This window comes from Polyodon spathula, chromosome 30, assembly GCF_017654505.1.
Source record: "Polyodon spathula isolate WHYD16114869_AA chromosome 30, ASM1765450v1, whole genome shotgun sequence".
Lineage (NCBI taxonomy): Eukaryota > Metazoa > Chordata > Actinopteri > Acipenseriformes > Polyodontidae > Polyodon > Polyodon spathula.
In genome coordinates, this window is record NC_054563.1 from 4,138,225 (window position 1) to 4,165,748 (window position 27,524).

General features: G+C 39.6%; 1 protein-coding gene across 2 annotated transcripts; it reads left to right on the forward strand.

Annotated features, from left to right (window-relative positions):
• The first annotated feature begins 4,661 nt into the window (after nt 1–4,661).
• Nucleotides 4,662–21,407, forward strand: p4ha3 (prolyl 4-hydroxylase, alpha polypeptide III). 2 transcript variants are annotated; one of them, XM_041233063.1, is made up of 13 exons: nt 4,662–5,120; nt 7,179–7,333; nt 7,872–8,095; nt 9,243–9,392; nt 9,629–9,680; nt 9,927–10,084; nt 10,249–10,425; nt 14,175–14,239; nt 15,357–15,516; nt 16,177–16,239; nt 17,289–17,357; nt 19,015–19,111; nt 20,850–21,407. In XM_041233063.1, exons 1-13 carry the CDS (start codon nt 4,888–4,890, stop codon nt 20,918–20,920), a joined length of 1,674 nt encoding a protein of 557 aa, XP_041088997.1. In that variant the 5' UTR covers nt 4,662–4,887; the 3' UTR covers nt 20,921–21,407. The 2 variants fall into 2 exon arrangements, with proteins under 2 accessions (XP_041088997.1, XP_041088998.1); XM_041233064.1 differs by lacking the exon at nt 9,243–9,392 and having other exon boundaries at nt 4,663–5,120.
• Nucleotides 21,408–27,524: the final 6,117 nt, after the last annotated feature.

The window sequence follows — 27,524 nt, forward strand, 5'->3', positions numbered from 1 at the left end:
GGCAGAGTGGAATATTGAGTTCTGCTATATGTCTTTTAGTCAAAGGATTCAGATTTATTTGCTGCCTTATTTAAAAGGCTCTTTCATTGACAAAGCTATTTTGCTTCCACGCTGGGTACTGAATGACACCATGCAAAGCTAAATGAAAAAAAAAGACCTGTATTAAACCTCACGTGAGTAAGAGCCTGGCAGCTCATCATTGTAGCAGCACATTTCAAAAGGTTGTTCTAACTGCTAGACTGGATGCATGGCAAGACAATTCCTGCCCCCCAAGTTTGACTGTTTTTTCTCAGAACAGATCAGATACTGTATGGTACAATGAAGGCAATGCTATCCACAAAATAAACAGTTGGTACCATTTTTAAAAAATATATTATTATTTATTGGGTAACAGGAATTGCAAGTAGAGTATAAGGCTTACTTAGTTAATCAAGTAATATGCAGTAACATACTGAGAGTAATAATTCAATCAGGCACTGACAATGGATAGCAATGTCCCAGGTCTTCCACCATGGCCCATACACTGATGGAAAAAAGATTAATAGTGATTGCTCGGACAGGGTGAGTCAGATGTAGTACAATCCAATGACAAGCGTTTTGCGAAAAACTTTCAACATATTCAATGTGTTCATCTTTATTTATTTATATTTAAATATATTTATGAAAAGCATAAATTTCTTAATAACTTCTGAATAGTGACAATTGTGTCTTTCTTAGTGAAAACAATTTCAATAGATGACTACAGTTTATAGAAAATATATATATACTTTTTTATGTACAAAAAAGGTTTAAATGATTAAAAATGTAATGTAATATAATGACTGGGGGCCACATAGAAATAAAATGTCTTATTTTTACTTTGTAAATAAATGAATAAACTGAAACTTGATAGCTCACCTCCAGCGCGACACATTTTTGCAACAGACTCAGTTAATAAATGTACTAAAAGGTACTGTACCCCAATGAGCTGTACACCTCTCTGTAAATCATTGTAAACTGTTGTATGCATTATCCTATCCTATGTGTACTGATGAATAAAGACATGTTTTATCATAAAAGTCTGCTTTAACTTGAACACTTCAACTGTTCTGCTTAGATTTATGATCGGGGGGTTAATAAAGACTAGTTGTTTTCCCAAGCCCTGGTCTTTCCTTTAAAAGAGAGCCCCACAGCGGTAAGCAGACCTTGCTGTTCGGAAATTCAAATGTTATTTTATGGGCCTTGACATGAACCTCAAGTTGTCTTGCTGTAATTTCAATAACATACAAATAATAAATAAATAATGATTTGATGAAACAAATCAATTGGTGTCCATGAAAGTTGAGGGACTAGTAGCACAATGCAAGGGGGGGCCACAGGATGCAGACCATTATATAAGCGGAGACCATTCAGAGGGATCATAAATGACCATGAATGTTCCCGCGCTCGCCTTTTGATTGTCCTTGAATGCAGCTTGAGTGAAATGGGTTTGGTGGAAAGGGTTTCAAATCACAGCTGTAAGCTAGAGGTGGCTGAACTACCCTGCAGGCAGAAGTGTCCAAAACATTTGGCTTTTATTTGGATTTGACCTTATAGATACAGGGTGAACATATCTCAGCTCTTTAGTGTGTTTCAGGTATAAAAAGCACAATGATATAAACACCATGTGGGGGTATAAGAGCTACAGCCAGGTTTGAAAATAACATTAATAACGTCCTAACTGCCCTGTGTAATGACAAATGATCAATTAGACGTGGAGTTGTGGGATACGCTCTATAAAATGCATCTGTAGCCACCGGAGGTTATATATAAAAAAAAAAAAACCCTTCATATTGAGGAGTTCTCAAATCCAAAACTATACAAACACTCACTGATAGAATAGGGAAACAGGGCTGGACAAAGCAGGCCCTTTGACTCCTGGGCTTTAACCTACAGAAAACACCGAATGAAGCTCACAAGACGAAAGCTGGAGGAAACTTTATTTCTTTTTCTCTTCTTTGACGCTGTTTGTTGCTTACAAGAATCAAAACTCGTTTGAAGTTCTCGAAGCAGTGTCGCCCCCTAGGGGTAGCTGTGTCCCATACCTCTAATGAAGCACGCACTGCAGTGTATTCTGATGTCTAATCACCAAAGAGACAGCCTGCACAACAACTAAACACTTTAGTTAAGGCTTCGATTCATAATTGTGTTGTTGTTAATAATTAATGAAGATTTTAATGACGTCCCATTGGAACAGAGAAAGCTAAACTTCCAATTATACACCCGAGTATTTCACAAATGAGTCCCGCCTTATAGCAGATATCAGGCAACGTGTATTAAAGACGGAACATTTTTCAAGGTCTGTATTCCAAAAGACATTTTGCTAAATGTTTTAATGAGGTGTCCAATAATTCAGTTTTACACCAATATAGATCTGATTGTTGATTGTTAATACATTGTCTGATTGTAAGGCAATATGTTTTAGATCATTATTATTACAATACTAATATATGAATGATCGCAATACAAAACTAAACTACATTAGTGAGCATTAGTGAGTTGGTTAGCAGGTAACGCTCATTTAAAAAGGGAAATAGCTGGTATTTATGTTAACTGTAAACATTAAACAGACAATTAACTTTATAAACTAAGCAATGCATTATCATATCGGTATAATACACCTACATATAAAAAAAACATATTAGACTGGGTCGAGTCTTCAGCTTTTCAGTTAGTTTAAAGAAATGATGAAGTCTGTTATATTAATAATATACACTACGCTATCCTCCAGCAATTTGGACGGTGGTGTAATCTTTGTATATCGTACTAATTGAAGATATATTCCAACTCCCTTAGCTTTCAAAAGGCCCTGATGATAATTCACTGCCAAATGACTAAGAAGCAGTTTCCAGTTGCGCATTTCGTGACTCAGACGGGGAGAAATGGGACTACAGATGAATTATATATGAAGATTACATGTCTGGACACGACAGCAATTAGTGTAGACAGTGTGTGAAAACAATGTCGTAATTAATCCCCTGCACGATGCTAGGCAAACGAGTGTCCTTTTAAAGCCAAGCGCCTCTCATTCAGACCAGGCGTTCTTTCAGTGTCTGGAATATTATTATCCTGCTAGATGATTTGTGTGAGTGTGTGAGTTCTACTATAGAGTAGTTGGTGATTATTATCCATTAGAAAAATCGCAATTTATTTGTTTCACCACCAGAGGGAAACACACTTCTTTTTTATTGATTATATTATTTTTGCATTACAATTTCGACCACACTGAAATAATTGTAGACAGAAAGAGATCCTTCATTATATCACATTTGACTCTATATATAGAAGAAAAGTTTTTTTTTAAATGTACACAAAAAGTTTTTAATCTTTTTAAATACATTTAACTGTGGCATGAACGAAAATAGGACCGTGATAATGGAAACGAGTTTTTTTTTTTTTTTTTTTTTTTTTTTTTTTTATAAGCACCTTTCCCAGCCATGACCTCAACAGACAGATATAAACACAGACTCTCAGTTGCCTCAGAAATCTTCTATCAGTCAACAGCGGGTGGGAAATACCTGGGGTTAATTTGATATAATTTGGTAAAATACTTGGTATAATTTAGCTTACCTGTTTTAGTCAAAGACCTGAATTGCAATAACAATAAAGCACATGCAGATCAGTGAGAAATTTTAAAGCTGTTTAACTCTTCACGCAAAGGGTGAGGGTGAAGTTCAGATTATTGACAACACAATGGAGATTTTATGGAAACATACCAAGAGAAAAATCAAACTTTCCACAGGGCATGTTTTACAGTTTTTTTTTGTTCCCAAAATTGTGAAAGATTTTTGCCCGGTCTTGCATATTTAATCAATGCTGTAATGCAATATGTTATCAGTTAGGAATGTGGACGTTGGCTACTTTTCCCTATTGTTTTTAGTTGTGCCTATCCAACTAACTCTAACTTGTCCCTTCTTTTTTCTTTGAATTCCCCTCCATGTCTAAACCCTAGCATGTACTCCATCTCCACACTAGTGCTATAGTCAATAGGAAGCGATAACTACAGGGCCCAGCTGACCAAACTAACGACACTGTATGCTAGCTTGAGGTTAAAACACCCGATCCAATAAATTGCAGTTACATCATTTGGCCACCCAGTGCCGCTGTATGTTATGCAACAACCCACTCTTTTTAACCTTTTTAAAATATGACAGCATAGGAAATTAAACGCTCTGTAAATATATATTTAAAAGTATGTACGAACGAGCGATAAACTGAAATTAGGGAGACATTATATATTGGACATTATATATTGAGATCCTTTTTATTCTCCAGTTCGGCCAAAACAGTATTTATTTTGTAAGACTGGACTGCTTTATGACCCTCACGATCACATTACAACTGTACCTGTGACACTCAATCACGTTTCAGCCATCCTTCAACAGCTGATTGACAAACATTTTAAACCCTCAAAAACACTATATATATATATATATATATATACAAAAGGAACCATTTTAATTAACAGTATTTACAAAAGGAACCATTTTAATTAACATTGTAAAAAAAAAAAAAAAAAAAAAAAAAAAAAAACAACAACAACGTAATTTTAACCGCTGGTCATTCATGTGGTCTTCTTTACGTCTTCGCGTTGTTAATGAAATCTCCCCTCCCATCGCAAAACATTTCCGAGTTCTGTGTCAAGCGAGTCGCTCTCGCAGTATACCAAGGAGAGAAACAGCTCACGCAGTGTCTGCAGCTGTGATTTTAATCTCTGAAGTTACCACATGGAATAGAAATGGTATTAAACTTCTTGCTGAAATGTTAATCTGACGGAAGATGCGGTGAAGATGTTAGTCAGTGAAGGATTGTTAGTTTGTCAAGGATTCTGTAACGGAATGTCCTGATCTTGGTTGGGTTGGGTCAGTCATGCAGGACAGGACGCACAGACTCACCAGCACACGCTGGAGGGTCTGCATTCTTTCTTTCAGAATGCTTCTGGTCCTGGGTTTTATAAACCTAATTCTGGCGCAGCAAACGCTATGTGAAATGTACACTTCCGTGGTCAACGTGCAGCAAGCTATAGCTGTCGAAAAAGAACTTTTGAAATATTTAAAGAGTTACATTGAAGACGAAACCCTCAGGCTGAACGACTTGAAAAGGTAAGCAACCATCTCTAACTATAGCATACGGGCGCGTTGATTTGGAATGAATGTAATGTAATAATCCTCAAAAGCGTGTGTGGTACATTTGCATGTAAATAGCAAAGTCATTCTTTTTTTTTTAAAGATGAAGGTCCTTATTATTTACTTTTTATTTGTTTTTGTATTATTATATAAGGTGTTAATGGGATTATATTATAATGTTCTGTTTCAGATTTATAAAATGAGCGTCACTCCCAAAATGTGACTGCTGTTGAGATTCCAGTTAACTACTGAAGACGCGCACTGCTACTCCGCTCAGTGATTCAGTTGTTTGAGTTTTATTTTATTTTTTTAAATAACGTCGAGGCTCATTCTAACATATAAATGAACTGCAGGTGAAACCATTCTTGTCAGTGACCGTAACGGAACAGCTGTCACATGTTCCTAACCCTTCCCTGCTCTACCTCACACTCCCCAGCTGGTTTACATGTTTCTCACAGATTGCAGCTGAAAAGTTTGATTGCATTCGTGACGATATGCTCTGCGTTGCTTGTCATCAGTAGAATACGTATAAATGCACGTTAAACAGCTTAGTATAACAGTGTTCAATAATTGAAAGCAACCACTGTGGAAGATGAGTGAGCACATCATCATGTAGCAACTGTACCTCCAAATCTCAGTGCTCTGTGACTGTAAATGTGGAATGACGCATCATGTGACCATGACACGAATACATATGGAAGTCACAAGTAACCTGAATACACATACAAGAGGAAGAATGGGTACAAGTTCACAGTACTAGAGATTGCTCTTAAAAACAGAGGTGCCATGCAGCGAATTGCTCTTGCAAAGCAAAGAGGTGCCATGCAGCGAATTGCTCTTATTGTTGATTCCCTGATGTATACATTGACCAGACATCTGGGACTGGTTAGTAACTGTGGTTCTCATGGATATCTGAGTATCATGCTGTGGAACTCTTCAAACTGACTTAGTAAAGCAGCTTTAACTGGATCCAGACATGTTCCTGACTGACTCTACACTTCAATAGAAAGACCCTGTTTACCCAGAGTGCTCTGGGAATAGCATTCATTTGTTCATTGTGTTGTACAAACATCATTAGCGCAACACATTTACATTGTGTATTTGAGTCTCTATAACATAGCTGCCTTCTTACAGTAGTGTAAAGTCAGATCTCATTGATTCAGTCCTTTGGCCGTTGCAAAAGGGTTAGATTTGTCACTGCTGCCATATCTTATTGCTTCTGTTTGTAGCACTTCAATCAGACAATACCCCCGCTCTGCAACAGAGGCAGGTTTTCATTCTTTCCTGTGACTCACAGTTATTTTCTTGGTCAATATGCTTGCTGAAAGTATTGCCCTTCCTCTGCATTTAGGGAAGTCCAGGTTAGTCCAATATTAATAGAGCTTGTCCTTCTGGAATCTTCTATTCTAATAATCCTGTATCTCCTGAAGCAGTGTTTCTGAAGCTCAAACATGCGGAGAGACGGAGCAGACTGTGTTCCCAGAGATGCGCAGTGAAGAAACGGCTGTCATGCCATTAAACCAGTTGCCAGAGTTTTTCAAGGAAGTGCTTTTTTTTACCTGCCGAGCACACTGCCAAGAACTAAGGAGACAACCACTCCACCCCTGGGCACTCAATAGACTGATGAAAACATTCCAATGAAGTTCTCATGCTATGAACCCCTGTAACTCAGGAGTGTATAGGTCAGTCCTCATAGGCAATATTGTATATTACAATTATGCCTATAGTGCCTAATTTATTAGACACCCATTATATTATTTTACAAGAGAGAAGATTCTGATGGAGTACTTTATTTTCTATTAGCACCAGCACACAGCAGTTGTAAAATCATTAAAGGCTAAGTAAAATAACTACATGTTATAGTTAGATTGGGACAATAGTTAAAATATTCATTTACTTTACTGCTGCAGAAAATAGGTGGCACATGAACAGTGTAAAACATGGCGTTTCCCTGGCCAGCCTTGTGTGGTGTATACTGTACTGGGTCCATCGAGAGCTCTAATTGAGCAGCACTGCTCCACTTGTGTCTTTCAGATTCTATGGAAAGGTGTCGAATCTGCACACTAATGTTTTTCAGGGCGCAGGGACGGCAATGGCAAACCCTCTGTTTGCTTACACGTTGATTAAGAGGTTGCAGTCAGAGTGGCTCAATGTGGTCTACAGTAATGAAGCAAACGAGAACACCCAAGGTAACAATACACTTTCAATTCCAGCCTGGGACAGGGGCACTGGCTACAGTCAGGCCTGTGCTGGTAAGCACTAAGACAGCCTGCTCTTCCAGCTGCATCTCAGTCCTGACCTGCCCCCACTGGGTCCGGATCTGACCAGAGATCTCCAAAGATGAAGGAAGTGCCATTTGGCACATGTTCTCATTCTTTCCTGTTAAAGTGAGATCTTAAGGTTACATGAGTGGTAAAGACCACATACAAATGTGTATATGTTAGCGTTTAGAGTTTCTTAGCTTCCAGCTTTTTTTGGGGGTGGGGGAGTGGGGTTTCACTGGACTTTTATGGTTAAATCTGACACTAGAAATGAGATGTTGCTCCCAGTGATTCCCTTCAGCAACAAAACCTTACATACAGCACCACCATTTGGCCACATGTTGTAATAGCAGTTTTTTAAAATGTGTCACTGTCTTTTGATTATTTCATCTATTAATCACATAATTTTAAAAAGTGATTTAAGGTTTTTATTGAAAGTGCCGAAAAAAAGCCACCTTTCTTCCAGCCTTCAAGAGCGGCTATGAGAAAGAGGAGAGCCGCCTGCCAAAGTTCGAGGACCTGCAGGGGGCAGCAAAGGGGCTGATGAGGCTGCAGGATGTGTACGCCCTGAGTGTGAAGGGACTGGTCAATGGACTCTTCCAGAGAGACACTACAGGGGGCGCTGTGGACATCTACCGAGCAGAGAATTCCATCACCCTGTCGGCAGACGACTGCTTCCTCATCGGGAAGGTATCCCGCAGATAGTTTGCAAAAGAGCCGTTTGAATCTTTTCCAGAATTTTATGAAATGGATGGAATTTCTGAGCAGTGTTTATAAAATTACAGTTCTTAACCGTGCTTTTAACCTGCCAGTGTTAAAATCTGTTTGTACTTAATATTTCATATATAATTGAATCATTTTGTATTTCTTTGGAGTTCTGCTGAAGGGAGAACAGTCAATAGAAGTTATTTTGTACAATCTTTGCTTCCTGTATTATTCAATATGAAAACTCTTTGGCTGCCTGAAGGCTTGGTGATTTCACAACTGAAAAATGCAGACTAAGACATCTGAATGACAGTATTGTGCAGTGCACTGAACAGACTGAAGTGTTAAGAATCCTATGGATTGAAGAGGCAGAAACTGGCATATCCTCAGAGGACAGAGGCAACTGGCTGCAATGAATGCACGTCAGCTGTTTTTGTTTTATTTTATCTATAGCAAAGTGAATTGGAAGCTTCAGAGAACATTTTAGTTTTAGTTTTGGTTCAAATAAAGCAGATCAAAGCTTATTTCTTTGTGTCACACCTTTCATGAGCATTGCATTTATATTTATACAAAAATATATAGTACTCGACATTAGCACCTTCAAGCTCACTATTTATTCCTACAATTCAATGCCACTTCATTACATTAAACCAATAAAGAAAAATGAAGCTAGGACTTGGGGTAACAGATTAGACAACCATTGCATTGCAACTGTCAGAACTGTGATCTAAACTAGTCACACCTGAAATGAAGCTGGGGCCCTTTCTGGTTTTGCTGTTATTAATTAGCCACAGCTTATTCTACGGCATCTAGGATGCCTCTAGTGCAGCTAAATCACTAGTTAAGACTGTAGTTGCAGTGCAGTGTTGTCTTAACCTTAGTAATAAACCTATAGCTTAATAAACTTGTTTCATCAGTTATCTAAACTCAGTCAAAACGGACGTAACTGCAGGACTGCATGAAAAGCCAGGCAGGGTCAAATGTGGATCACTGAAAATCATTCAAGACTTGACTTGCTGTGATTCACCGTTGTGCAGTTACTCACGCTGTGGTTCAGGAGGAGTAGAAGACATCTCTTCCGTAGTATGCTAATGATGATGATCCAAAATGTCTCCTGCTTCATGGCGTTCAGGTTGCCTATGAGATGGAGGACTATTACCACTCAGTCCTGTGGCTGGAGCCGGCGGCCTCTCTCTTCCGCCAGGCCTACAGGACCTGGAACACCGAGGATGAGGGCAGTCTGGAGGATGTGCTGGATCACCTGGCCTTCTCGCACTTCAAGGCAACTGCGTTTTCCATTCCCTACAGAAAACATACAGAACAGAACCTCTTCATGGTCACGCTTAATTAGAATGTTATTATAGTTGCATGCGATCTGTAATTCGTAGATGAATCCGTTATTTGCGTGCTGTGATGATTCATCAGTTTAAAATAATAGCTGCAGTAAAGCCCCCTCACACTGGCTTCCACAGGGCCTTCTGCTGCTGCAGTTTTCAACTCCTCTCTCTTGTGTTTCAGACAGGAAACGTCTCCTATGCCCTCAGTCTCTCCAGAGAGATCCTGCACTTGGGTGAGTTATAATTCACCGCTCCTAGCTGGGCTGGTTATACATTTTCTATGAGAAAATCCTTGCACACAACATGACTGCTTACCAGGGGCTCACTTGGATAACAGGTGTTTTTTCTTTCTTTTTTTTTTTTAAATCGAACATTTTACTGCATATTAATTTAATGGATACCATAATCTATAAAGTGCAAAAACTACACTTTTTAAAAGGTCACTTTAATGTATTTTTGTTTGTTTGTTTGTTTTACAGATCCATCTAACAAAAGAGTGACCAGGAACATTGAAAAATATGAAAAGATCCTGGCTGCATCACCAGCTAGCAGTGACGTTTTAATACAAAGACCAAATACAACATACCTGGAGACAAGGAATACATATGAGTGGCTCTGTCAGACACTGGGATCCCAGGTAACGCAGATACCTCTCAATAAGAAGGGGGCATTGGTGTCTATTCTGTGAAGCAGCACTCCAAAAGAGTGTAGTGGAACTGCCATGGAACAGATTCAAATAGGCAGGAGGCTTTTCCAGTCAGCTCTGCGATAGCGAACCTCACATGTTGGTTCTCGTTTCAGCCAAGGCATTATGAAAATCCCAGACTGCACTGCGATTTCCACACCAACGGCAACCCAGCTCTGGTTCTCAAGCCCATGAGAAGAGAGATTGTGAGCCTGCAGCCTTATGTGGTTCTGTACCACAGCTTCATCAGCGACCACGAAGCCAGGACCATAAAGGAATTTTCAGCCCCCGGAGTAAGGTTATATATCATTCACCACTGTAGATTGAATTTCGTCACATATCCATTGGGAATGTGTATTACCATGATCAACATGGAAGAATGCTCCAGATTATGGGCTGTGTTTATGGCTGATTATACATCCCATAATCACACAGTAGCGCAGACTTACAAGTTTTAGTGCAGCAGTATTATGACTCAGCACTGTGAGTTAATAGAAACTTCTCCTATCATTGTATCATAATGGAACATTTACTGTATTTACAGTATACATCAAGGATGGTGATGCACTGGTTATATGAAATGATATCACAAAAAAGGCACTTAACATAGAAATACAAATATAGTGACGCTCCGGATCGATGGTCCGGATATCTGGGGTTTCGTTCAGGGTTTCATTCCTCAGAGTTGTTGTCATTCCCTTGTTGTCTAGCTATATTTAGAAGGCTTTCGCACCACAGAGCTCAGCTGCCTAGCTAAGTGACGGACAGCGAGCCAGTGACAATGTGAAAGCATTATGTCATAGAATTGTTTAATGCTGGAAAGGGTACAGGGATTGGATCATGGAAAGAAGAAAGTTTCGGAAAATAAGCGTGTCGCTTTGAGCTTCAGGCGTCCATAAATGTTTTATTTCTGCGAGCTGCTCATTAAAATAAGAAAAGAAATCAGAAAGTGGGTCATTACGGTATTTTTTTTTTTTTTCAGCTTAGTGTTTGAACATTCAGGCTGTAAGGTATGTGTGATTCTGAATATCACAAGCTCGATTTGATTCTTGCCCCTTTGAATATAGCGGTAGACCCATATGAAAAAACCTAAACATATTATACTGCAGTTCTGCCAAAGAGGATATAGTGTTGCTTTGTAAATAACATTTGAGCGCTGATGATCTTGGCATGGGAAGCTGCACAGTAATTAGTCTTATAGGGGAGAGGTGCTGGTGAATATTGATTTCTATCTAGGCCACATACAAATGTGACTGACTTTTTTTATTTTGGAGCACCCAGAGCTTATTTGACTTGGCCGTGTTCTTCACCTTCTGTTTATTTTAGGAACTGTCCAATTTTAAAAGGTTTGAATCTCGTTCATTTAGTGTAGCCTTTTAGCCTGCAGGTCGGGTGCTAGTTTCTTACTGGGTTATCAAACAGGGATCTCTGTGTCTGAGAGGCACCCAGAGTTACAAACCAGGGAAAGACTAGTTTCAGAATGTGATATTGACTCTTTTTAGCTGTTGCTCTCCTCTTTAAAATCGCAAATGAGTAGAATTATATATTAATATCGTCATCTTATTATGTTGTTTGTTTCTTAGTATTTGTGCATAGATTATGATTCAGTGTTTTATAGTTTTGGATAGAAAAATAATTGAAACTCAACCTAGCTATAAAGAATATAAGATAATCATGCAGTGGTTACTTGGTGACTAATGGAATCATACAAATCTCATTTTGGGAATCTAATTTAAACAGAACTTCACCCAAACGAAGATTTGACAAGTGTACAAAAGGGCAGGTCTGCACTAACAAAAGGTAGAACCTTTGTTCTCCCTCGTGTCTCGCAGTGCCGTAGAGCAGTGCTGTCGCGGGACGGGGAGCTGGCTCTCTGGGTTACCTCAGCGAGGGGGAATGGGGTTCTTTGTTTGTTCATGTTACTCTTGCTACTTGACTCCGCTCTCTTAACCGATGTGCATATTTGGCAATAAAGATGAAGAATGGAAAGCTATTTCAGCTGATATCGGATCTTTGTCCGGACACATTTCAACCAGTCAGTATGTGGGGGAGCCATGGAGGGACTTGTCACAAACCAGAAAAGGAGAAACTTCATTTGCCTCAGAGAGTCTTGAGATTAAAGGCGCTTTACTTTTGGTTCCAGATTCCCAGAGTGTAGCAAATCCACCAGCGTGCGTGAGGTTCCAGGTGCTGTACGATGCCCACTGCTCTCGTTTTGTGGTTTCTGTTTCAGCCAGTGCGGGTGTCTGTGCTGCGGCTGGCTGTCAGTTTGCCTTTCACAAGGGTAGCAGTCACACCACGCCACCTTGCCAGGCTGGCAATAACATGAAATAATATGTGTCTACACGAAAAAGGCCTCGTTTGTCTTTGGCTCTATAGCACTGCAGCTGCAACACTGGCTTATTTTTTTTTCACTGCTTTATTATATAAAGGGCTGCGTTTTTATGAGATTCTCTGGCTACGTCTAATTAAGAGCACACCCTCCCTAGATGTCAGTTGCATCTGCTGTAAATCCTGAGGTCTTATCATTTCTTCCATTAGTTCTTGGCTCGGAGAGACCGGTATTAACTGTCTCGACATTTGGAGCCTGTCAGACAGCTCAGATACTTGTTTCTGTTTCTTATAAAACAAAATGATTCCCCGCCCCCCCCCCGCTTTATTAGCTTCAGTGCAGTAGCAGACCACGGCACTCATTCAAATGGGTATATATAATATATTCTCCTATTCCTTTTATATAATTGATTAGCTGCAGTGAATCCTTTTCTTGTACTTTGGCACTAGTTTGTTATTGTACACTATATAAAGTAGCGTTGCAAGGGTTGCATGTAATGTTGTGGCCTAAACTGAGAAAGAACAGAAATATGTCAAGCAGAATTTTAAAATGAGCTCCACGTCGTTAACTAATCCTATCTTAATCACATGAATTTCATAATTACATCCCATTTATTCAGTACAGCCACTGCCTGAGGGGGCTGGTGAGATAGTGGCCGCTGCTGGGTAAAACATAGTTTGGAGACGCTTGGTTGCAAGATAAATACACACAGCTGAAGGAGTCGAGGTCTTTGACATGTTTTACGTTCAGGTCATAACCTCTCACCCCTCACCCTGTCACTCTTTCCTGCCACTGGTGCCATGGTTACTAACAGTCTCTAGCCTGTGACATCAGCACCTTAATCATATCTGAGTCATATCGGTTTAATTTTTAAATGAAACCCTGCAGTTTAGATCTGTACCTTTATGAGCCATTGAATGAAGCATGTGGGCTGCATTTGCTCATTATTTTTGCTCCAGCGCAAAATCTGATTCACTTTTTGGCATGGAATAAAAAATGTGAATGTTTCTGACTCTACTACAAAAAAAACAAAAAAACAAAACCCTCTTTAGTTCACGCAGAATCAATTTTCCTCAAAAGAATCACAATTATTTTTACAGTATAAAACAAGACACCACTCAGGACAGTACCTTCACTGCCAATACCCACAACAAACTTGTGTGTCGCTAGTGGTATACCATTAAAATGTGCTAAATGTGGTCCATAATGTTATCTATCCATCTTTGTTGTTTTAAACCGTGAAGGTTTTCTTTTAGAAAAGCACTTCATTCGAGCACGAGATTAATATCACTTGCTGGGTAGTTCTGACAGCTTGATTTGTCATCTCATAAAATCCCATTTAAGAAAATTTCTGGTCAGCTAACTAGAAATTATCATTCATGTTTCAGTTTTATAAAATACATTTAATTTTAATGGCCAATTTTATTTGTTTCCGTGGTCAATTTACCAGTATTGTATTAAATATCGGCAAAAATGAATTGCTATGTTTTATCAAAATTTAAAATAAATAAATGAAAATACTCCTTAGGGGTTGCTACAAAAAATGTGACGTTATCATCTAACTTTGATGCTGTATAAGCTGGACTGCAGGGTCCTGCACCCTACACCTCTTTATTTGGTAATGCACATACATCCTTCTCTGTTAGACCACCATGCTACAGGATAGGAGTGGAGCCTTGTGTCATTGTTTCTGTTCTTTGCTGTCGTCAGTTGCAGAGATCAGTGGTGGCCTCTGGTGTGAAGCAGTCCACCGCAGAGTACCGGATCAGTAAAAGGTAATTAAGAATCCAGAACCAGGGCTGCTCCGGCTGTCCTAACACCGGGCAGTACCAGAAAACTCCGTCTGGGAATAAATGATGAAACCATTGACCCGAGAGCCATATTTAATACACCATTCACATTAATAAAAATGTGTTGAATACAAAACTGTGGAACCATGGTAGCCTTGGCACATCTGAACAAAACAAAATGTGATCACAAATACCTGAGGTTAGATATTGCGTTTGTGTGCATGTGGGTATGTTTGCGGGTTTGCATGGGTAGCAACGTTCCGTCAGTCTTTTATGCAGATATTTTAAATCCACTGAATAAAACTACTGCTGCACGATCACATTCTGTAAAGCAAGTGAACCGATGCTAGAAAAGTACAACAGCCATAAAAGTCAAATTGACTCCTTAACTGTGGCGTGTTCGGAGAGTAAATGACTTCTAGCTGTTTTGGAATTTGCCTTCCTTAAGTGCGCTATAAATCATGACTGTTTGAAAGCATATATAAACTTTGTTTCCGTGCCAGATTAAGAAAAGCAATGAAAGTACTGTAGTGACTGGCAACTGAAGGGCTTGGCATGCCTACTGATATTTTTCCACAGCGCAGAGGATAGAGCCTGCCAATGCTATTGTTATATCTGCAAGTAAAGTTCCTTCATTGTTTTATGTGATGTAACATATATATTGTGGCACCAACACCTTTCATATAAAGTTATGTATATTACAGACTTGGTGTGTGACACAATAGCCCTGCCAGTCTGCCGCAGACAAGATGGGCTTTAAAAATATCAAACAAACACATGAAAGCTGTGATGCCTCCTGCTGCTTTTGCAATATTATACAAAACAGATTCAAATATGATGCACTTTCTGTTATTGAGGAAAGGAATTCATTGTTTTATTAAAGACTGTGTGTGTGTATGTGTGTGTGTGTGTGTGTGTGTGTGTGTGTGTGTGTGTGTGTGTGTGTGTGTGTGTAAAAACTTCCAATTGTACAGAAGCCTTCAGATGTAAATACAGTGTTGTATACTGTGATTAACATCATTTAATTGCACTTAACTGTACATTTTGTCCAAACCCAAAGTAAAAGTAGGACTTGTAAAGTCCTGTACTTGTGTCGTTTCAGTGCCTGGCTTAAGGACACAGCTCACCCAGTGGTGCAAAAACTGGACCAGCGCATTGCAGCATTGACAGGGTTGAATGTGCACCCCCCGTACGCTGAGTACCTCCAGGTGGTAAATTATGGGATTGGAGGACACTATGAACCTCATTTCGACCACGCCACTGTAAGTACTGCCAGAAGCCTGGATATTCTGAACACTGAAGCGCTTTTAATAGAATTGGTCTTTGCCAGGAGCTATATTTCTAATGTACGTGTTGAATAGCCGCCTGGTGGACAAAAGGTGTAACTGTAGTTTAGTTTTAATACACTTTTGTAAACCTAAACGCTTTTAACTACTGATTTTTTTATTTTTTTATTTTTATGAATGGTGCCTGGTGATTAGTGCCCTTTCTACACAGCAGGCTATCCTGAACCTCTGTGAAAAGGAAAGTGTGCTGAGTCATGAAGTCAGAGCTACAGTGACTCCCAGGTCAAATGGAGTATTGATTGATAATACTGAATACCTTCTCCTGAGAAAACACGGATATGGAAATATATAGAAGTATCAGATCCCTTAGAAAAGTTTACCACAATAAGTTTGCATTTTTACCATGCTTGTGATTATACTAAGCATTTATCCAGTATTCATATGCTTCACTGTACTTCGCTGGTCTTTATAATGCTTACCTAGGCTGTGCAATGCTTTCGCTATGATTTATTACACTCTGCTATGCTTTTACTGTGGGATATATAACAGTCATCCTGTGCACATCATGTCAGAATAGTTGTAATTGCAAATACTTCAATTATAAACATTTGTGTGTGTTTCTTTCTGTATTCTAAGTCTGAGTCAAGTCCCCTGTACAAACTGAATACAGGAAATCGAGTGGCAACATTCATGGTTTACGTAAGTATGAGCCTTTAGTCCCTATAGAAAAGCTGTTTGAGTGCCATTATGGAATATTAAATGTGGTTAAACTCATTGCTGATTATAACTATTTTGTTAATGCAAGCCTCATAACCCCATTCTCCTAAATCATTCCTCGCTGAAGAGGTTTGAGACCATCCAGCACACCATTCATTTCAAGAAATGATTGTGACATTTAATAAGCAGAGGTAAAACTATTCCAAACTAAGCAGACAAGCATTTCAGCCACTGATGAAGGCATTAGCTGGTACTGATAGTCTACTTGGCTTCAAGTTTCGGATTAATATATAATGCAATATTTCAGCTTATTTGGGTACAAGTTGGCGATGCTTTTGAATTTTAACATCGGATCTTTCATTACAGGGGTGTGTACAGAGACACTCTGAACCAAAACATAAAGCACATCAAATTGCCAAGGGTACAATTGAGGCCTGTTGTTAAGGAGATATGTGCCATGTAACCCCAAACACTGATGCAGCCCTCTAGTTAAGAGGCTGAATTACTGTAGTTAAAATGAAGTTCCGCTCGTTAAGACCAATCAGCAAAGCAGGAGATTATAGAGTCAGCTTTTCATATGCAAATGAAAACACTTTATAAGTTAATTGGTCTGCAAACAGCATGTTGGCAGACTGAAGTTGAAAACAGTACAGGATAAGATTCACTATAATGAAGCTGTTTCTACCCTCTCCACATCAGCACTTATGAAACCTCTAGTACATATTGTTTTGCATGACGCGTGTTTAAAAAGTATGTTTCATAACCAAGCTGTATTGAACGTGACAATAAAGACACAAATATCAACAGCAAAACAGGCACTTGGGAGAATTCTTGAGTGGTTGGCGTCCGTTTTTAAAACCCTACCATCTTTAAAATCAAATTCAGTTAGGCAATGTCTCTGAAATGTGACTTGGCTACTTTTTTTATTTTTATAAGGAAATCGCTGATAAATGATTATTGTACAAATGAATATCAATATGTTAACCTTTTCATTTTCCATACAGGAAAACCTAATGTGTTTTTGTTTTCAGCTCAACTCTGTGGAAGCGGGTGGATCAACAGCTTTTATTTCTGCAAACTTCAGTGTACCTGTAGTGAAGGTAAACTCACATTGCAAAATATCTAACTCCCAAGTGTACAAGAAAAACAGTTTTCGTTAATATAACAAAAATAAAAAACAAACCTCTTCATAGATTTTTTTTTAGACAAATGTAAATACATTGTTTATCATGGTGACTGTTTTTTAAATCTATGAATGCTAAACTACTGCTTGTTTCCTGCAGAATGTTGTAACTACCAGTTGTTTGCAACTGCGGTATACAGATGGTACAGTCCTGTAAAGTTACATATTTTGTGAATGAGTTATTTGTGGTTGGTGTGTAGTAAGACATTGTGGCAGTAGAATCATGTCTAAGAATGTTTGTGAATTGAGTGTGTTGATTGGCTGAGTGGGTCTCACAGTGATTTATCATGTTCCTGATTTAAATTCCAACTCCCGCAGCTCATAGAATATCCAGAGTTATTTTCTTTTGTGAAAAAGAGGAGAACAAGTACAGGAAAAGGGTCTTTAATGTGTGAAAGCAAACAGTCCTCCTGAGCACTCTGTCAGTCCAGTTTTATTGCAGCTGCCACCTCCTGTGCCCTGCCCCCATTTCCCTCAAGCAAGGTAGCAAAACCCCAGACTTTATGAACTGCGGCCTTTTAATATGGACTCCCAACAGGGAAAGCTTTACTATTACAGAGACTTTGCAAGGCTGCAAGGTTCATGAAGGAGACCAGGCCTTTTCACAATAGTTTAAGAAGGCAACCCAAAATAAACATGCATTTAGCATGTGCAAACTGGAGCTTGGAGATCATTGTTTGGAGTACAGCCATTTGTCAATATGTTGTAATGTGGCTAGGAGGCAAAAGGTGTTCGCACTAAAAATCTTACGACAAACATCAACACCATTATATAGTGAGACAGGCAATAAAAAATGTCAATGAAACAAAATCATATTAAGACAGACGGATAAAAAGCTAATTAAAAACAAAACTCAAGTGTGTTTTTTACTGACGATATTGAGAGTTTATTAGTAATATAAAACATAAAAGAAATGGGTTCTAAAATTTATGTTATCAGGGGATGATTAATAATTCTAGCACTTACACCTTTGTTTAACGTTGCTGTATTGAAGAGGCTGCTGTAAATGAAGCTGCGCCACACTTGCCATGGTGTAAAGGGGGTGTGTAGAGACGATATCAAGAGGAGCTCCGGGTGACTTCTTTCTTGTGCTCTGGTCGTCTCTGCCCAGCTGCTGACCCTCGGGCCGTGTGTGTGCATATTTACTTCAGAAAATAAACTCCCTTAATAATAGAGAGCTTACCCTGACTGACCACTCACTGCCCACACAGCACAATGTACAGGGACTAAAGCTGGGCAGTTTGAGCTGAGTAAAAGGAACAATACTTGACTGTTTCTTTGTGTGTGTGTGTCTGGTCTTTCTTGATTTAGTTTTCTCCACAACAGAACATGTGTTTTATATAAATATAGTGCTGACTTGGTGGTTTTCCACCCCCTTCCTGCCCCCATAAGATGAAAGCAGACCCTTTGAATAATAGATATATTACATTTTAATTTTAATATTTTGCTTCTCTGACATGCATTTTGAATGTTAGAAGAATGATTTTGGCCTCAATTGTGAACCCCCTTTGAATATAATCATTTCTAGTAATGTGAATGAGTCCCATTGTTTTTATCTGTTTCATTTCTTCCAGAATGCAGCCTTGTTCTGGTGGAACCTGCTCAGAAATGGGAAAGGCAATGGGGACACTCTCCATGCTGGCTGTCCAGTACTTGTTGGAGATAAATGGGGTAAAGACTGCATAGTAAATACTGTAGAACTGGAAGGCATTGTTTTTTCCTCAAGTATTCATGTCAATGAGGTTTCTGTACTGCATTCTGCTTTATCAATCTGCAGCTCATCTTTGCTGAAACTTAACGATTGGCAATGCTTTTTTAAATTTTAATCCGTACCAAGATAACTTTAGTTTTGTTCACTTTTTCGGAACTATAATTCAAAACAAATGAATGGATGTGAACTAGTGCTACTAGGGTTGAATGTTACAAAGCGTTCCCCTCCCCCAGCCCATTCCAGATGGGGGCCATGCTGAAGTGCCAGGGAGGCTGCACTTTGGTTGATCCCTGCAGCCAGCCTAGCCACCACTGTGTGTGCTGATGGGCCCAGGAAGCTGCAAATAGGCTGGTCGCTGGAGCCATCAGCACCGGGTCGATAGGAAATCCCCATTACCTGCTGGAGGAAGAGTGCTGAAGGCTTGTATGTTATAGCAAAGCTACGTCTAGGCTGCTGCCCTCAACTACTAGCTCCTTTTACCTTGGCGAAGCTGAGTCCAACATTAGCTTGAAGTAAATAACAGCTACTCTCATGTAATAAAAATGACCATCCTTTACACTTGGTTTGCCTCTTGAAATAACCCTATTGTGGCGGGGTCTGACGTCACCACTACAGCCTTCTTTGTGACACCTACACATTGACAGTACAAACTGCAATGCAATAGGTCTTTGTTCCAAAGCAGCCAGTTTGGTGCGTTTTTCACATTCCTATGAAATCCCTCAGAAATGTTGCTCATGAATTCTCCACGGCGGGTTGTCTCTCTCACTGTATTCAGATACCCGACGATCTCCCCAAAACGGCAGCCCGTCACAGTGGTTGTCACTATGGAAACATTTACAGTTTATACAAACATCTGGAGGCTATTAACACCAGAGAGGAGCTGTGAGAAGAAGTTTCTTTTCTCTTTATTGATATCTCTTCTCATTCCAGGGGGGTTAATGTAGTTTGTCAGTCACAGAACTACCCTGAATTGGGCCTAGTCTTCTGGCTTTGCTAATTCCACAGAGGGAAGGTGTCGGGGTTACAATTCTGTTACAAGCATAAGATCACAGCAGGCATTACCTGTAAGGAAAAGGTCAATTATCAACCAGTTAATGCTTGCTGTGTTTACGAAACTGAATTCTGTTTACTGGCCATCTGGTAATTTTTATATGCGTTTGTAATTTGTATTTTATCCTCGATCACATGACACTTGGCTGCTGGAAACTAAGCAACGGTTACAATATAATGACTTGCAAGAGCTTTAATTATCTTAATACTTTTTTTTTTTTCTGTGGTAAAAGTTCTGGAAGAACACGGACAGCTATGTTTTCCGGCAGCACTCTTATGGAAAAAGATACTACAGTATATCCTAAAGAATGTTCCTGTTAGTCGTTGGCAAAACACTGCACCACTCATCAAATCCACCGCATGTTTTCTAGGGTAAAAAGATGAGCCTGATGCCATGTATTGCATTACTAGCACCTAGATGACCACTGATTTTCAGTTTGAAAGCTATAAAAGCTACACTATTTAATGTTGCTGTTTAAAAAAAAAAAATCTGTTTGCTGTCTATCATCTAGTTTATCATTGAACTTATGAAGCTTTCATATGTAAAATATACCTTTTTTTTAAAATGCTCATTTTAAGTAAAAGATGTTGGTGTCTCTCGTTTCATAACAATAGTGTGTGAGTAATTCACTCATCCTATCATTTCAGTGGCTAACAAGTGGGTGCATGAGTATGGGCAGGAGTTCCAGCGACGCTGCAGTCCCAACCCTGATGACTGACGAGGAAGCAGGATGGGGGACCGCTTGGAGTACAAGAGTCATCCAGAGAGCTGGAGCGAGGAGGGGGTGGGGAGGGGAGAGGCAGCCTAGGACCACCTTGGAGCTCTGATTGGAAGAGCCTGTGGGAGGACTGTCTATGCTGACTGGACAGGACTGGAGTGGAATCTGGCCTGCTGCCAGGAAGGCATGCCTCGACATTCATTGACTCGCTTCCACACTCAGCCAAGGAGCAAGGCAGTGGAATATCTGCCATAGAATTTCAGCTGGCATGCGGGGACAACTCTACTGTCAGTCTTAGTTGGTTTCCTTTAGTTCTGCATGCTGGCTTTTTGACAGCATGCAAAAAGCTGACAGCTTTACCCCTTCCCCTCCCAAAAAATATTAAAAAAAAAAAAAGTTATGATGTTTGCAACCCTCAAATACTTCCCGGCATTAACACATTCTTAAAACATGGAAATAGTTGCAATAAAAAGGACACTGTGGTAAACTGTGTTGCAAAGCAAATAAAAAATATGGGCAAGGGTGGGGGAGAAAAAGGAAAGTATAGTAAATACAAATACACTGAACAAAAATATAAACGCAACATGCAACAATTTCAAAGACTTTACTGAGTTACAGTTCATATAAGGAAATCAGTCAATTGAAATAAATTTATTAGGCCCTTATCTATGGATTTCACATGACTGGGAATACAGATATGCATCTGTTGGTCACAGATACCTTAAAAAAAAGGGAGGGGCGTGGATCAGAAAACCAATCAGTATCTGGTGTGACCACCATTTGCCTCATGCAGCACGACACATCTCCTTCGCATAGAGTTGATCAGGCTGTTGATTGTGGCCTGTGGAATGTTGTTCCACTCCTCTTCAATGGCTGTGTGAAGTTGCTGGATATTGGCGGGAACTGGAAAACGCTGTCGTACACTTCGATCCAGAGCATCCCAAACATGCTCAATGGGTGACATGTCTGAGTATGCAGACCATGGAAGAACTGGGACATTTTCAGCTTCCAGGAATTGTGTACAGATCCTTGCGACATGGGGCCGTGCATTATCATGCTGAAACATGAGGTGATGGCAGTGGATGAATAGCAAGACAATGGACCTCAGGATCTCGTCACGGTATCTCTGTGCATTCAAATTGCCTCGATAAAATGCAAAAAGTTCTATTCCCAGCCAAAACAGTACTTTATAGACCCATTACAGTCACAGCCTTACAGTAGTACCAGTTGGGTCAGTTTTACCTACATTTACCTTACTATACTTTAGGTCCGTTATTTACCAAAACCAGCCTGTAATTCCTGGTGTAATCCCTTATTAAGACTTGCTGTTTATATAGCCTACAGCTTTCCCAGGCTCTCCTAGCTGTTCAGGGAATGACTTGTGTTACTGGCATGGGCAGATACTCTTTAAAGCTCTCTAGTAACAGCCAGAACAGGCCACTCTTCATTGTTAGCACAGTTGTTGTTATTCTGTGATGTGGGCTCAAGCAACTGGTAAAAGTTTTCAACATTTTCCCATGACTTACTGTTAAAGCACAACGCGCAGACTGAAACCTGTATAATTATGTAATTACATTAGAAAAATAATAATTGTAATTTATTACCCATCTTTTGGAAGCACTGCAATAGAAATATAATTCAAGTTTAGTACTGGGATATGGGACAAACACACGCTTCTGGGGTCAGTTATGTTGAAAGGGCAAGGCATGAGGTTACGCCTTTATGATTTCCAGACAGAGGATCCAGCATTAAATCACTCTATAAAATCACCTTATAGTTACGTTTAATTCAAATTTGTTTTTTTTAATTGCAATTGACATTTGTAATTTCTTCAAATTGATATATTTAGTTCCGTTCATGTTCCTCTTTAAAGGAAGTGTCTAGAAATGCTACACATTCACAAAGAACATGTAAAGAACGTGTATGCTGCTAGTCTGTAAAAACCCATTCAAGGTTAAAAAGAACCCAGATAAACTTGTAAAATGTTAGTTCCCTCTCAAAAAGGTTAGCGTGCATGTTTAATAGGAGTGGAGAGTCATACCCTCTGGGGAAGACAGCTGCAGCAGTGGCAGATTTTCATTTCCTGCGTGTCATTTTGTCTTCTTTTCAAAAGCTGGCCTCTTTCATTAGCCAGCAATACATTTTCAAGAGGTAACAAAAGAGGCTCATAATGACATACCTCTCGGGGGCAACCATTCACTTAGGAGAGCACAAACCCCAGCCTGCCAGCCTCCTGGGGCTGTGACTGATGATCATTACTCAGCACTGCTTCAGTGACTTTCAGATCCTTTCACAGGATAACCAGCACTATAAAGACCATTGAGTGTCGTGAGGGGATTATTTCCAGCTGGTGGAAAATTGGTTTATGAGCTGTTCTTTATAAGAACAGGCTGCCAGCCACTCCTTGGACTTGACAGTATATAACTTCAAACCTGTATATAAGTCAAGGAAAAATAACTACATTAAAAACCACAGACTACTCTTACCAGAAAGATAAATAAATCCACTCAAAACAGCAGACCAATAAACTAATGTGGTAATATTAATATACCTCAATTTGATTTCACTATAAGATGCTGAAGCTACCTAAGAGTAATGCTAAGGTAGTCTTTCTATAAAGTTACTTAGTGTTGAAAGAATTGAAATAAACTGTGTTTGTTGAATATAATGTCATGTTTCTGTAGCAAGGGCCAGAGCCTCAGCTGTGAGTGCCCAGCACAAGTTTTCTTACACTTGTGAGGTTATTGTCCAGGTTCTAGTGCCCAAATTACTAAACTACCTCTATTAAAGATCTCCAAATCACTCTAGCGATATTACCAACAAAGACTGCATGAAAAAAATACCTGGGTTCGTAAGGAAAGATTTGTTTGACCACATTGTTAAAATACATTCCCTAACTGGAAATTCCATTTAGCCTCTGCAGTCACAGTGCAAATGCAATGGTCTCTCTGCTGCAGGCTCTCACATTCCCTGTGCTCAGTTCTCTTATACTGCTGAGCATGCAACTTCTGCATGTGCTGATTGCATTGCCAGCCACCATTTCAACTGCTTGTATAACACCTGCATGCTGACCAAAGGCCCTGGGTCGCCAGTACTCTCTCACTAAAACAAATGGATTATTTCGGCCAATATTGGGTTATTATGTTTAAAGTGCTCCCCCGAAATGCGCAGAAAACGTCACATACTGTGAGAAAAGGGGACCCTGCAAATGGGGGTTGCTAAAGGGGGGGGGGTGTTACTAATTTGTAAAAATATACAACCTTGGAAATTTTCCAAAAATAACATATACTGAAGTTTCATTTATGCTTTTAACTTTATTTTTATTAATGATGTGTCATAGATTTTGATCTTAATTTGGATCTAAACTGTGTGTGTGTGTGGGGGGGTGGTATGGCCCCCTAAAGCCCCGTGGCACTGGCCCTGGGCAGATGGAAACAGGGCATTAGCCCGTATTAATTCTTACAGGACTGTCAGTGCACTGGCTTCCACATACTTTTCCAGGGGGCTCCGACAGCTACTGGAAAAAGGGGTCTGAGCTAGTCTGGGTTAAACCAGATGAGCAGATCTCAATGGCAGTGTAGTCTGGTGGTTAAAGGAAAGGGCTTGTAACCAGAAGGTCACGGGTTCAAATCCCAGCTCACTCACTGAGTGACCTTAAGCAAGTCACTTAACCTCCTTGTGCTCTGTCTACTGGGTGAGATGTTGTTGAAAAAGACTGCAGCTGATGTAAGTTGCCTTGGATAAAGGCATCTATTAAATAAACAAATAATAATAATAAAAACCAGTGACAAATCAAGAAGAACCATGCCCTGCCTCCAGCATGTGGTTTGGTTTCATTTCCTGATAAACTCTTGGAACACAGCACCAACAGAAAAATCAAATCAATAGTCAGGGTTGACCTGAATGTCCCAGTTTTTCCAAACTGGGAAATATATTCTTGCGTCACTTAATAACATCATCGACTAAAATTGAAAGCGTTAACCCCACAGAAATGGATATGTCGCTAGAAATACTCTTCTAAAACGAAGGGCTTGAACACTCAGGCTATATCAATGAAAATGACCATGAAATAAATCGGATGATAAAAAGCTGTTTGGAACTCACATCATCGTCATAGTGACCAGCTGTAAACAACACAATTCCAGGTTCTCTGTTGAACAGAGCTCCTCTGGGCTTTCCACGGAGTGGTTTTCCAACAGCACGTGGGCCTGGGCCAGCTCTTTAATCCTAAAGGAGCCCCGAAGGCATGCTTAATTGGCCATTTGATGGATATAACGTGCCTTGAATGATTTCATCTTTATATGAGCTCTGAGGCACACAGGATGAAACACTGAGTAGCACTGGTCTGGTCTTGGACAACTATACCTCAATGAAGAGATGCTTTACATCATCCACGCTTTCATAATATTTCATTTCTTACCAGTTTAATATAATAGTATGTTGAGCTCTGTATGATATTCTGCTGCTGTTTCAGTTTAGTTCACGATTCACTGTGTTTACAATTTCAATAAATGGGGAGTAGGGAAGTGGGGAACTATATCACTGCGGCACAGACCTCACTGTACAATGCCTTTCCTACAGGGTTCAGTGCACAGTGCAATGTCAACATGCTTCCCTGCCTCACTCCTTCACAATCAGTCTTCAAGAGTTTTTTCAGAAGCATATTTAGTTTGAACAGTTAAGAAAGGGTGTCAATAATGATCCAATCAGAAACAACAACAGGTGATCATACAGAACCTGGATAATTGGATATTAAACTTAAGATATGAAATATCAGGAAAATGTAAATGAAATGAAGTACCCCTTTAACATTACATAGCCCAAGATCAGTGGAAACGGGTTTTTAGAAACTTAACTCAAATGCCACTGATTATTAGACATTATTAATTATGTATAATTCATCCTTACATAATTCCCATTAACATTGCTTTTATTACATTTTCTTTTTTAGTACAAGTTGTGCATTATATATACTATGGACATTTTGTCTTGCACACAGTGCCACCTGGTGGCAAAATAAAATTGCAGCAAGGCCCTTAAATCTGAATGGCCTGTTGACAACACATTGAAATAGATGCATGATCAAACAAGCTCTCTCAGCTCCCAGCTCCCAGCACTGCCAGGGTTCAAATGTCAAGGCTCTGAAAGACTTTCTTTCATGGTTTAATTTATGTCAAGCCCCAGTGCTGCCCATCCATTCAGCAGCGAAACTTCCACATAAAAGGAAGCCTAAATGTGTCTGCAGATTTGGGCCTCCAAGCAAAACAGTGGGATTTATGCTATGGGAATCCTGCATCTGGGTTCATGATGGCTATAGCACCTGTGGAGCGGCTGCAAATCCTTCTCATCATTTCAATCTCCGTGAGACACCACCAACAGCACTCAATGGTGACAACGTTCCTATATATTACAGAAGAGTGACAACAACCAAGGGATAGATACTGGGCTCTACTGTATCCTGTGACAACCCTACAGGCAATACAGCAACATAGATGCTATTCTACAATACCGCAAATGGTGCAAGATGTTTATATAGAATAGATCCACTGATGAACCATATGTTGAGCTGTTCAAATGCAGCCACTGGGAATCTAATATATTAACCATACAGGAAGCTGGCACATCTGCGCAAGTAGGAAAGATCGAGGTCATGTCTACTCCAGGTAGTCTGTAGTTTGACAGTTCATTGACTAATGAATGCAATATAGTGCATCTGGATTAATACTATCACACAGCTTTCTGTTGTGAACACTACGTTGAGACTCGTTTACCTTAACGGACACAGAAATGGCTTTTTTTCATACTTCCTCAACTTGCTGTGCTATTCTTTCACTGCAATAGGTTCATTTACATTGGACACCTGTACTAAAATTGCACTTGGTATGGAACCACTGGTATTAATGGGTTTCAACGAAATCCATGGTTTAATCCATCTGTGTCAATTTCCTTTTCTATCACAGGATTTTCACCATAGCTTGAAAGCTATGCACTGTGACTGCTGCTGCCATCTTGTGGCTAGAATGTGTAATCTGTCAATCTGAACAGTTAAAACATTCAGATATTACAGGAAAAAACAAAATATCAGGGTCTGCCAAAGACGGCATGAGATACCTTGCATTCTATTAGCTTTCATTATAATCTAGTATGTCATGTTCACCCAATCTCGTATAGTACCTTCAGATCTAAACAATGGTTCAGCTGTAAAGAGGAGACCATTGCAATGCACTCTGTGGGATTATAGCTGCAATACAAACACAGGATCCAAACAATCTTCAATGCAAAACTGTATTAATAAATATTTACATGCAAAGTTAGACCTTTATCTTTTCAGTATATATTAAAAATAATAATGCCTGGAACAGATTCAAGGTTTGTGTCTCAAGACTCAAGCAGAGAAATGAACAGACTGCTGAATCTGCTCCCTTCTATCAGTGCGCCTGCCACGTCAGTAAGGATGGATGGCAAGCAATACAACGTGAAGTTCTCCACAGTATCTGCAACCTACTGGCATCCCACGCTTTCCAGTGCTCTCTAGAGACATTCGTCTTTTTCTAAACACACTTCAAATTAAAAAGGGACAGTTGCCTATATTTTCTATTGTTCA